This window comes from Rhinopithecus roxellana, chromosome 5 (assembly GCF_007565055.1).
Source record: "Rhinopithecus roxellana isolate Shanxi Qingling chromosome 5, ASM756505v1, whole genome shotgun sequence".
Classification (NCBI taxonomy): domain Eukaryota; kingdom Metazoa; phylum Chordata; class Mammalia; order Primates; family Cercopithecidae; genus Rhinopithecus; species Rhinopithecus roxellana.
In genome coordinates, this window is record NC_044553.1 from 38,765,242 (window position 1) to 38,778,416 (window position 13,175).

The 13,175-nt window shown below is 39.1% G+C and overlaps 1 protein-coding gene across 4 annotated transcripts in view; it reads right to left on the minus strand.

Annotated features, from left to right (window-relative positions):
* The window catches only part of DMXL2 (Dmx like 2), a 187,634-nt gene extending 174,459 nt beyond the window's left edge, over positions 1–13,175 (minus strand). For all 4 annotated transcript variants that reach the window (XR_004057317.1, XR_004057318.1, XM_030930656.1 and 1 more), the window contains exon 1: positions 12,799–13,175. Coding sequence is in view for 2 of the 4 variants with exons in the window: in XM_030930656.1 (XP_030786516.1) it covers positions 12,799–12,885 (87 nt within the window). In the remaining 2 variants the exon portion in view is untranslated. The remainder of the gene's footprint in view (positions 1–12,798) is intronic.

Below are 13,175 nucleotides of genomic sequence, written 5' to 3' on the forward strand. Positions count from 1 at the left end.
TGTGTAAAATAATAATGTCTTCCAGGGTTATAAAAATAGGCTTACCATAGAAGGGTATATTATAAGCAGGAAGGGAGTTAAAAAGCAGTACAAAAGGTTCTTGAATTGTCTAGAAGGAATGTAAACCCTCATAAGGCTTCAATAAGAGAAATAAGTTAAGAATGTATGCTATAATTTCTAGAGTAACTAGCAAAAGAATGGAAACAGAATATGGAGTTTTAGGACTACAGGGAAAAAAACTGAATGAAAAAGAAAATTCATTTCAAAAGACACAAGAAAGGAGAAAAAGGGGAGCAAAGAACAAAAGGAACAAACAAAAAGCACATAGTAAGATTGCGAATTTAAACACAAACACGCCAGTAATTACATCAAGCATAAATGAACTGAAAGTTCTAGTTAACACAGAAATTGTCAGGCTGTATTTTTAAAAATCCAACTATGTTTTACAGTCATGTGCCACATTAACATTCCAGTCTACAATGGACCTGGTCTACAATGGACCACACATATGAGGGTGGTCCCATAAGATTATGTTGCCATATTTTCACTGTACCTTTTTCTACATTTAGATATGTTTAGATACACAAATACCACTGTGTTACAACTGGCTACATTATTCAGTACAGCAACAGGCTATACAGCTTTGTAACCTGGGAGCAACAGGCTATGCCATATAGCCTAGGTATGTTCTGGGATATACTAGCTAGGTTTGTGGCCAGGTGTGGTGGCTCACGCCTGTAATCCTGCACTTTGGGAGGCCAAGGAGGATGGATCACCTGAGGTCAGGAGTTCGAGACCAGCCTGGCCAACATGGTGAAACCCCACATCTACTAAAAATACAAAAATTAGCCAGGCGTGATGGCATATGCCTGTAACTCCAGCTACTTGGGAGGCTGAGGCAGGAAAATCACTTGAACTCGGGAGATGGAGGTTTCAGTGGGCAGAGATTGCGCCACTGCACTCCAGCCTGGGAGACAAGAGTGAAATTCGGTCTTAAAAAAAAAAAACTATCTAGGTTTGTGTAAGTACACTTTATGATATTTGCACAACGATGAAATTGCCTAGCAATATATTGAATGCATCTCCATTGTTAATCAATGTATCACTATATTTGGAAGAAAGATCTGAAACATAACTATGCAGAAAAGTTGAAAGTAAAAAGATAGACTGTACAAATGCCAACCAAAGGAAGCTAATAAAACTATATTAATGCCAGAGAAAGTAGACTGCAGAAAGCATTGTTAGAAATCAAAAAGGGTTACTTCCTAACGATCAACAGATCAATTCACCAAGAAGATGTAATAATTTTAAACTTGTAAGCACAGATAAATAAAACAAAATTAACAAAACTACAAGACAGGAATAAATGCATATTTATTATAGTAGATTTTAACACATCTCTTGGCAAAATGAATAAGCAGATAGAAAAGTGGTAACGTTTTAGGAGATTTAAACAACACGATGAACAAGCTTGACCTAAAATATATAAAACTGTCCAACAATTGAAGAGGACACATTTTCTTTAAGCACATATGAAACACTTATAAAGGCCGGGTGTGGTGGCTCACGCCTGTAATCCCAGCACTTTGGGAGGCTGAGGCAGGTGGATCATGAGGTCAGGAGATTGAGACCACCTTGGCTAACACGGTGAAACCCCATCTCTACTAAAAATACAAAAAATTAGCCGGGCATGGTGGCGTGTGACTGTAGTCCCAGCTACTTGGGAGGCTGAGGCAGGAGAATGGTCTCTGGGAGGCGGAGCTTGCAGTGAGCCGAAATCACGCCACTGCACTCCAGCCTGGGCGACAGAGCAAGGCTCCGTCTCAAAAGAAAAAAAAAAAACCTTATAAAAACTGACCAACTGAAATTACAATAAACTTAAAAAGATTATAAGTACACACTGCATGCCATTTGCACACAATACAGCTACGCTAGAAATTAGTACGCATATTTGTAACTTTAAAAGTCCCAGATATTCCAAATTACTTATGAGTTCATAGTTTTAAAAACATCTTTATAGAATGCAGAAAATGCAGATCTTGGAGGAAAACCTACATTCTAAATTCATCTATTAGGGAGAAAGACAAAAATGAGCTAAGCATTTAGCTCAACAAGGTAGGGGAAAAACAGCAAAATTAATCAATATAATATAAAAGAAAGGAAATAATAAATTAAGAAAAACATTAATAAAATAGAAAATAAGTATATAACAGAGAGAAATGGTAAAGCTAAAGTGGGTTCTTTAAAAAAGATTAACAAAGTTGATAAACCTCTGTTGAAGAAAAAGGGAGAGGCACAAATAACCAATGGCAGTAATGAGAAAAGAAGCAACAGAGATGCTGCAAACCTAAGAAGATATTAAAAGGCTGCTGTGAACAACTTTATACTCATAAATTTGAAAACCTACACAAAATAGAAAAAATTATTAGAAAAATAACTATCCAAAAATCATTCAACAAAAAAAATTACAGGTAAACATTCTCAAATCAGTAATAATACGAGCTTCCTCCGTGAGGCCTCAGTCCAACTTACCAAAATGTTAAGTGGGGTTATCTCTGGGTTGTGCCATTATAAATGATTTTCTCTTTCTTCAGGATTTTTCAAATTATCTGCAAGGGCATGTGTTACTTTTTACATTTTGCTGGGGTGGGGGGAAGAGAACTGGGAGCTTTGGGTTCCAGTCTTAATTCTGCCACAGTACTAACTAGGTGGCCTTCATTAAATCATTTAATTTCTCAAGAGTGTTAGTATCCTCATCTATGAAATTGAGACGTGAAGCCAGCTGGACTTCCTGGGTCAAGTGGGGACTTGGAGAACTTTTCCATCTTACAAGAATATTGTAAAATGCACCAATCAGTGCTCTGTAAAATGCACCAATCAGCAGGATCCTAAAAGTAGTCAATCACAGGGAGGACTGAAAAAAGGGCATTCTGATAGGATGGAAACCGAACCGGAAGGGACAAATAAGGGAATAAAAGCTGGCCACCCCAGCCAGCAATGGCAACCCACTCAGGTCCCCTTCCATGCTGTGGAAGCTCTGCCCTGTAGCTTTTCACAATAAACCTTGCTACCGCTCACTCTTTGGGTCCGTGCCATCCTTAAAAGCTGTAACACTCACTGCAAAGGTACACGGCTCCATTCTTGAAGTCAGCGAGACCACGAACCCATCGGCAGGAACCAATTCCAGGCACAAAATGAAGACACTAAACTAGATTTAATTTGTAAAGCAGATTTGATTTCATGTACCAATTTAACATACAAGATAAATATTAATCTTACTACTTTTAAAAATTGCCTTGTTTTCTATATACCAACCACACAGAGACAGCACTATTTAACACTGCCAGGAAGAACGGCTACAGTTCAATTATTCCATAGTCAAAATCATCACGTTAGTACATGATCCCCAATTTAACTAATTTATAGCTAATAACAACATACACCAAGCCCTCTTGTACAACGGTACACTTTAATAGCTAATTTATCTTGTATGTGCAATGCCCAGGCACCAAAATATTTTTTGTATAAAGGATAACCAGTAAGTTGTACTAATTCGTCTGGGGACTGGAAACTTTCAGTTTTACTTTCTATATTTCAACGCTGTTGGAATTATAATTCTTTTACAATGCAGATATTACATTAATTTTTTAAATCAAATAATCCGAATTTTTTGTGGTTTTTATTTGCTTTTTGCTTTTAATGGTCAAACTGCGCTTTTAATTATATCTATATAAAATTTTCCAGCATAAAATTATCGCAGCCATGTTTGAATGTCCCATTTGTCCACATATTAGCATATTCTTAAAATTTCTTAACAGAATCTTGCTTCTATCCAAGAGTACTTCTTTGGTTGAGTTGAGATTACCACCAAGTAGGGCAGCCACCTCAATCATGTCTTTGTTAGGCTCCTCAATTTTCAATTCCAGGACCAGCTCAGCCGATTGTTAAAACATGTTGTGGACTATACTGTGTGCCCCCAAAATTCACAGCTTGAAACTCTACCTACCAACGTGACTGTACTTACAGGTAAGGCCTTTAAAGAGGTAATATAAGGTTAAATGAGGTCTTAAGGGTAGGGCCCTATAAGACTAGTGTCCCTAAGAAGAGAAAAAGACACCACGAGTGCATGTGCACAGAGGAAAGGCCATATGAGGACACAGCAAGAAGGGGGCAATGTACAAGACAAGGAGAAAGTCCTCCAGAGAAACCAAATCTGCTGACATGTAGATCTTGGACTTGCAAACTCCAGAACTGTGAGGAAAAAAAAAATTCTGTTGTTTAAGCTACCCAGTCTGTGTTATTTTGTTATGGCAGCCCTAGCAGATTAATACAACATATTAAACTCCTAAAATACAGAATCTCTACACTCCAGGTATTTGTCAGGCTAACCTCTAATTCATTATATATTTAAGTCTTTCAAAAGTATCACTGTGGAAAATTTGAGAACCGCCTGTCAATTCCTCTTGATACATTAATATCCTTGGATTAAACCAGACCAGCACAGCTTTACACCTATATTGTATCAAAGCTCTCTGCCTTCATCCTATAAAATAGATTTTTCTAAATATGACTTAATGCCACTGACCTATATCAAGAAATATTATAAAAAATAGCCTTATGAAAAGATCAGTTTTTACTGTAAGAATGTGTGTATTACACTAAGTATCCTTTCCACTTACTAATTTATTGAGTACTTTTTTGTACCACCTTCTGTTTCAAGTGCTAAAGAAATAGCAATAAAGGGCATTGCAGGCACTCAGGTTTTTACTCTGAGTGGAAAAAAAAAAAGGCCACATAAAGTTTGGAAGAAGGGACTAAAAAGATTTTATTTGTATTTTAACAGGAGCATTCTAGCTACCGTGTTGAAAATACACTGAAGGAGGACAGACTAGAGGCAGAAAAGGCAGGAAGACCATTTAAGATTCAACTGCCATAATCCAGGGGAAAAAACGATGCTGTCTTGCACCAAGGTGGCAGCAGTAGAGATGATAAGTAGTAGTCAGATTCTAGATGCATTTTGAAGGTATAACCAATAGAATTTGCTAACATTAGATACAGGACATAAATGGAAGAGAAAAGGTAGACTACAAGGGAACTAAAAAAAAGTGGAGTTGCCATTTATTGACTTAGGGAAGACTGGAAGAGGAAAATGTGATAGCTATTAGACCTTCAAGGAGGAGATGTCAAGGAAACAGCTGAGTATACAAATCTGGAATCAGGCTGACAAGAAGCAATTAAGCATGGTAGGAGAAAACTAAGAAGACTAAATGAACGTGTTTCAGTAGAGCAGAAAAAGCATTTTTATAAGAGAGAAGGGAGAAACTGCTAGAATCATGCACTTAAGTAGGAAAGAGAGATGCAAACCATAAGGTACAAATCAGGGTTTCTCACAACTTTCAGTACAACTGACATTTTGGGCTGAGTAACTCTTCATTGTGGAGGGCTCTCCTGTGCACTGTAGGACGTTTTATCAAAATCTCTGGCCTCGCCTCACTAGATGGCAGTACCAATTCCCCATCTCCAGTTACAGCAATCAAAAATGTCTCTAGACACTGCCAAATGTCTCCTGGGGTACAAAATCACACCCAATTTAGAACATAAATGGAGGAAGTGGCCTTTGCTGAAAACACTGGTTATTCATCCACATAAAAGGAATGATGGGAGTTATTATGGGAAAGGTACATGATGATAATATGATTACCTCCTGCTGATTAGATCCTCTTAAGTGTGGATGCAGTCGAGGCCAGAGATGATATGAAGAAGTTGCTAGCACAAAACCAAAATCATTACTCCTAAGAAAATGTATGCAATTTTGTTTTTGAACTACAGCTAACCTATGAGCTACATATATCTGTGAAATGAGTCTAAGCCAGAATTTTTATGAGTTTTTTGTGTCCATCTATGCTCACTTGCAAAACGCACTTACGACTTTTTGAGTTTCTCCTAAAATCACAAGAAAACTCTACTGATTTAGTATGAACCAATGGGTTTCTCCTAAAATCACAGGAAGAAAACAACAATGATTTAGTTTGAATTAAATTAAATGTTATTACTCCCAAGAAGGCTCAGTTTTTAGAAGAAAATGGACCGAAAGGAACATTTCTCCAATGATAATCCATCTAAGAGGGTATTATGTATTCCCTTAAAATCACTCCCACCATATTACCATGTATAATATTTAGAGGGGCCTAACTCTATTTTCTGTATCTGAAAGAGATAAGATAGGCCGGGCACGGTGGCTCATGCCTGTAATCCCAGCACTTTGGGAGTCTGAGGCGGGCAGATCACGAGGTCAGGAGATCGAGACTATCCTGGCTGACACGGTGAAACCCCGTCTCTACTAAAAATACAAAAAATTAGCCGGGCGTGGTGGTGGGCACCTGTAGTCCCAGCTACTCAGGAGGCTGAGGCAAGAGAATGGCGTGAACCCGGGAGGCGGAGCTCATAGTGAGCTGAGATTGTGCCACTACACTCCAGCCTGGGCGACAGAGCAAGACTCTGTCTCAAAAAAAAAAAAAAAAAAAAAAAGAAAGAGATAAGATAACCATTACATTTTTTAGGTGTTCAGGACTAGGGGTAGACAGCATTAAAGGAAGCCTCAGGAATCATGAAATGAGAAGATGTGAGAATACAACTTGCAGGCAAACAAAAAAAAAAGAAATTTAAGAAAACAAAAACCCACACACAAAAAAATAAGAAGTTCAGGCAACTGGTTTCATATTTACATCAAGTTCCAGGATTACATGATCACCTCTTTGAACTACCAGAGATTTGACTCATTGCAGGATAACATTTCCAAAACCTAGATCTTACACTGAAAAGAACAAAATTGTTCAAAAGGTGATGTTTTAAAATGTGGTATCTACAGCTACATTTATGAAATCACAATTCAATGTTTAAGAAAAGAGCTGTATGCTGCCTAAACACAAGTGAAAACGATCATAGCTTACTCTTTAAGAAAGAGTGAATACAGTCATGCCACCTTTGTTAAATTGTACTTGGTCCCTCAATACCAAGTGACATCATGGATCAGGGTTTCAGAGCACTAATATAATGCAAAAGGATTCTACAAACTCGAAAAGATTGAAAACCCTAACACTTCTACTAAAATATTTGGCTTCCAAATTTGTTTTTTAAAATTACTGACAAATGGCCAGGTGCAGTGGCTCATGCCTGTAATCCCAACATCTTGGGAGGCTAAGGCAGGAGGTTCACTCGAGGTCAAGAGTTCAAGACAGCCTGGCCAACATGGTGAAATCCCGTATCTACTAAAAATACAAAAATTAGCCTGGCATGTTGGCACGCGCCTGTAATCCCAGTTACTCAGGAGGCTGAGGCAGGAGAATCGCTTGAATCCAGGAGATGGAGGTTGCAGTGAGCAAAGACTGTGCCACTGAACTCCAGCCTGGGTGACAGAGTGAGACTCCATCTCAAAAAATAATAATAAAAATAAAAAACTGACAAGCTAGAGAAGTCTGACTAAATCTGAATTTCAGATATTCTATATTACTATCCCATTTTAAATACTGCCTTGCTTTTATAGAAGGAAATTAAATTGGTCAGGCATGACTTGTTTTTCCACTGTGCCATTATGGTTGTTACCAACATCCTGTGCTCTTTCAGATAATTAAATACTGAGACTGATTTGTTCTAAAAATTTACTGAGATCCAAGTTAAGATAATCTGATTATAATTTCTAAAGTAGTCTTTTAAATCCCCCAAATCCTAAGAACAGAAACTAAAAGAATAAAGGCATTACATGGGAAAAGGAAAGCTGTGAAAGGAGAACCTAAACACTATCACACTGGCCCCATCTCCCACCCAATACTGTACTATGGCAGTCGCAGGCAATTATTATCTGTCAGGTGCCAAGGCCCAAAACGTAATCAAGAGGCTCCTCCTCACAGGCAATTATTATCTGTCAGGTGCCAACTTCAACACAACCACTTCATGTTTCTAGTCCATTTTCTCTTTTCGCCCCTGAAAATCTCTAGAGAAGTCCATATAATTGTCATTCGTGGTCTAAATACTTAAAGAATATCTTTAAGAACTTCTTTTACAGATCAAAGACCTAAACATGGTTAAGTGATTTAGACAACACCATACAAGTAGTTGGTCTCTGACCTCCCATTTTTGGGGAAGACATTATTCAGAACCTTACCAGAGTTTCTCAGTAATTGCTAGGAGTCTTCTTGCTACAAGCAGGAAGGCTAATTAACAAGCTACACAGGGACATAAGAACTTATATAACCCTATATTCAAGTACTGGCTGACAGGAAGCCCAAGCCCACAAGGTTTTAAATGTATCCGTTTAAATAAACAAGAAACTACACGCCAAGAACAAAAAGGCCAATTTCTCTTAGAAAACAAGTCCATTCTAAATTCTTGACTTCTGTCTTTCGCTTTCCTCTCAGCACAGGTTGACACATTAATAACCAGCCAGTGCAGAAGCATGTTTCTAACCAACTCCTTGATTCCCCTGGCCAAAAGTTATCTCTTAGTCTTCCTGAATTCCCACTTAAATGCTGGTAATACTGCACAGCTGGCCTACTGTGGTTATTAGGTACATGTCTTTTACTCTCCTATTAGATTACCAGAATCCTACACTTCTTCAGTAAACTCCCTGAAAGCAAGACTATGTCTTGCAATTCTTTTTTTTTTTTTTTTTTTTTTAATACCCACAAAGCTTAGCACACCTATGTGTTGGACATTTGCTAAATGTATAAACTGGTTGATTATTTTTAAGGTTTAGTGTTGCCATAACTCTAGGACTGAAATGTTATTCTACAATAGAGTTAAGACATATCTAAATGCCATAAAAGAGGTTATACAACATTATCTTCTAATTTTTAAATGAATGGTTTTCCATTTATTTCCAACCTTTTGTTGGTACTTTAATTAAAATAAAAAATCGAATGTCAGAATACCAGGTATATTTTCCTGAAAAGCTACAGGTAATGTTTGAAAATTATATTTTTTCAACATTCTAAGAGTGTCTATTATTTAATGAAGAAGTCCTGTGGTTAAAAAGTAACTTTTGCAAAGACAACAGTCACTCAATAATTTATCCTTTGTATTATGCCATTCCTTTGCTTCTGTTGTTCTTATCTTTCCAAATCTTAATTTCCATAAAACCTCTTCTTGTTTTCCCAACTACAATCTCTTCCATCTGCCTTATGTTATAATTATATAAATCATTTTAATCTCTGCCAGTATATTATAAATTCCCTAAGAGTGCAAATGACTTACTAATTTTTGTAAACGTTCATCAATGTGTTGAAATCATGTCAGACTAGAATAATAGTCACTGCCCACATCTGAAAATAGTCTGCAAACCTTAAGGCCAAATGAATTTTTAATTTGAAAATCATCATGTATGATTATTTCAATTAATATTTTAATATGTGCAGTAAAGTTTAAAAATAGCCAAGGCCTATCTTTCAGAAAAGTAATAACATAAATAATGAGAAATTTACAATATCTGTTGCATAAACCCTCAAAACATTCACTGAAGGGTAGTTAGAAATGTCTTAAAGGCAAAATAAAGTACAATAAAGCACATACACAGGAGAAGATCATCTCTTTGAACTACCAGAGATTGGACTCATTGCAGGATAACATTTCCAAAACCTAGATCTTACACTGAAAAGAACAAAATTGTTCAAAAGGTGATGTTTTAAAATGTGGTATCTACAGCTACATTTATGAAATCACAATTCAATGTTTAAGAAAACAGCTGTACACTGCCTAACACAAGTGAAAAGCATCACTGCTTACATGATACCACTAAAACCACAGACATCAGCTGAGACTGTCTACTACAGACTGCACTACCATGTCAATATTGCACAAACTGGGACATCATGACATCAAGCAGTCATTCACAGCCAACCAATCACGCCACCCGCCACACACAGGAAAATATGTAACACATTCTTTCTTTCAATTATTACAATGTTATAAACTCAAAATCCTTTTAGAACAATTCTGTTCAACGATGTATCAATTTTAGATTCTGAAATAAAGTATGTATTGTATTTTGAAAAGGTTCTCAGGTTACCATGAAACACAACATCAGCTAAGAATCATCAGTTAGTTGCAAGACAGTATTCTACACTATGTCTGGCTGGGAGGCCTTCCATCCATCCACTAACCTACCTACGTACGCACACGCCCTCTCCAAAGCAGGCACTCTGATATTAAGAAGGAAATACTACAAAGAAAAGCCCACACCATGAGAAGTCACAAGACCTTCATTCCAAGTCCTAGCTGGTCACCCTTTTAATCATCTGATCCAGAACTAAAGCTTCTTCATCTGATTGCTCTAAAATCAAGTGACATGCTCCATGAAAAGGAGCTTGCTTTTTCTTTTTACTATACAAATATAGGAATTCAGGTATTTGTTAGTTGATTGTACAGTGCTTGAAAGCAGCTTGTTCTTTTTTTTTTTTTTTTTTTTGCCAATCTGTTTTTCACAAAGCCCAAGAGGTCATCTCCAGTTCATGACAAAATTATAACTGGATCAGTACACTCAAAACTAAGGTATTAAAATGAGGTGGTGTGCAAAATGGGTTTGTATTTGTATTTGTCAAAAGACCAAAATAACAGTGTCAAAGGCAGGCATCCTAAACCAGGTAAATTTTGAGTCGAATTTGGAAGACCAAAAGGACTGTCTTGTTGCAACATAAAAATGCAGGTTAGAGTAAGAAGATCAGTATGTAACAGAGGGGCCAAAGTGAGGAGTACATATAATTAAATATAAAGTCAAAGATGGAGAATATTTGACAAGTTTGTATTTCGTAACACAGCTATTAGAAACAACTACATATTCTTAAGCCAAGAGTGATATGGTAAAATGATACTTGAAGAAAATTATCCTAGCAGCGGTGTGGAGGATGAAGTTATTAGACATGAGTGTCAGAAAATTCAGTTTTGAAAGCTTTCAAAGACTGTAAGATAAGGTGGTGGTTAAGGACATGAAAAGGAGTAAATCTGGTAGACAGTGCAGAGAGTCAACTAGACTTTGTGAAAGGCTGAATTAGGGAGGTGCAAAAAGATTTGAAAATGACTCTAAGCATCTGGTCACAAGGGGCCTACAGCATAACCACACCTGCACAGCACTAACAGTTCTTACACAGGCTTTTCCAGGCTGCATCTGAACCCGTTTATTTAGTTCTACATACCAGACCTGCAGTGAGACAGCACTCCACTTCAGATGGAAGCAGAAAACTATCACCACCATTCTAGCAGGAAAATATCCATAACCAAAGATTCCAGCTTTGTTTCTTGATGAAAGAGGCCCACTCTTCTAACCCTGAGGAACTTCCTATCTGCACTACTGGGGAACAGGGAAATTTCTTCTCTCTATCCCCAAAAGATTCTCCACACACTTGAAGACCAAGCTCAGTTCTATATGGATCTTTTAAGTCACATGTACATAAAACACAGATGACACCAGTGATAGTGATAGGCGTAACAATATAAAGCAGGCAAACCCTGTTTTTAAAGGGCTCGTTCTAAACTGGAGCTAGGCCAAGTTGATTACACTAAAAAATTAAAGTGGCTAAAAAGCAATCTTCTGGGGTTAATGTATCACAAAACGTCAAAAAAATAAATTGTTCCAGAATGCACTGCTACATAATGATTCTGCAGTTTTGCTGAAGCTTTATTTTCTGCAGTTTTAAAAACACTGTTGGAAAGCAGACATCAGATCAAAGGGTTTTCCTTGTCTAAAAAGCATATACTATTATGCTATTTCCAATTTTATCAAGAAGAATGGTTATCAACAACAAAATGTATTTAATAAAGGTCTGGCTGCCTACAGTTCCTTTTAAGGAAGACCACGTATAAATTTCGTTATTTAAAAAAGAACTCATATTAATCTATGGGAGACTATGAGTAAACAAAGCTCCAGGGCTTGGTTTGAACATTTCCATTTTCAAAAAGGACTGATGAATCCAATCTCCTTGAGAAACATGTCTATTTCACCCAGCTTTTAAGGAGATTCTAAAACGTTATGTATACACACACTTTTCTCAAACAAACAAGCACTGTCGTAAATTTTTCACATTGCCTTACTATATTTAAAAAAAAAAAAAAAAGGCTACCTTACAAATTAAAGTATTACCTAGGAGGGTTACCAAACTACGACCTCCTGATAAATGAGATAGCTCCCCAAGTCACTGTCACTCTAACCCTTCCATGCTAAATCTTTCGGGCGCAGAGGATGAATTTTTCTATCTTCTTGTTGGAATTAAGATCCTGCATTATCAGGAGATACACAGGGTTAGACTTAAAGCCACAGACTCCAGCAGCTCCAAGCTGCCCTAGCACAGCGGGCAGGGGGAGCCAAGGCGCAGCATCGCCTCCAGGCTCCGAGACCAACACCAAGTCTCTTCGCCTCCACGTTCCGAAACCAACACCAAGTCTCTTCGCCTCCACGCCGAGAGCAGGTGCGAAACGGACGCTCTGGGGTTTCAGCGGCACCACCACCTTCCTCTACCGCAGACCCAAGAGCCGCCCTAGGAGGAACCTTCTAGTCCAGCCACCTCGGGCCCGTTTGCTGGGGGTGGAGAGTGCGATGGATTCCTAAGCCTTTCCCCTAACGGGTGATTTCCTACACCAGAGGCAGCACCCACGGTCCCACGGGGAACTCAAACCCAAGGCTGCAAAGGCGCCACGGGTGGGGCCCACCAACACCTCACAGCCTCCTGAGGAGGCGTGCGCCCTGGACAGGAGGTCCCTGCCCCCGCGTCTGGATCCTGGTATCTTCCCCTCGGGCTCCCGGCCGCCGCTCACCGTGAAGGGGACATCCCCGACGCTGCCCACGGAGTAGCAGTTGTCTCCAGGGTTGACAGCCCCAGTGAGGACCTGATGCAGATGCATCTCCGGAGCCCGGGCTGTACAGAATGCGCGAGAGGGGCGACGACCCCCGCGCCCGGCCCTCCGGCCGCGAGAGCCGCTTCCCTCTGTGCCTCCCTCGGAAACCCGCCCCGCGGAGGCTCCGGCTTAACTCCTCGCCCCCCTTTCGCCTTCCCTCCGCCTCGTCCCTGCCATGGGGGAGCTCCTCGACCGCCGCCGCCGCCCGGGTCGCCGCTCAGCTGCGGAAATGCCCGGATGTTCCCACTGCCTGCTGCACCGGCGCACAAATGCGGGAGGAGGGCAAGGGTGCGTGT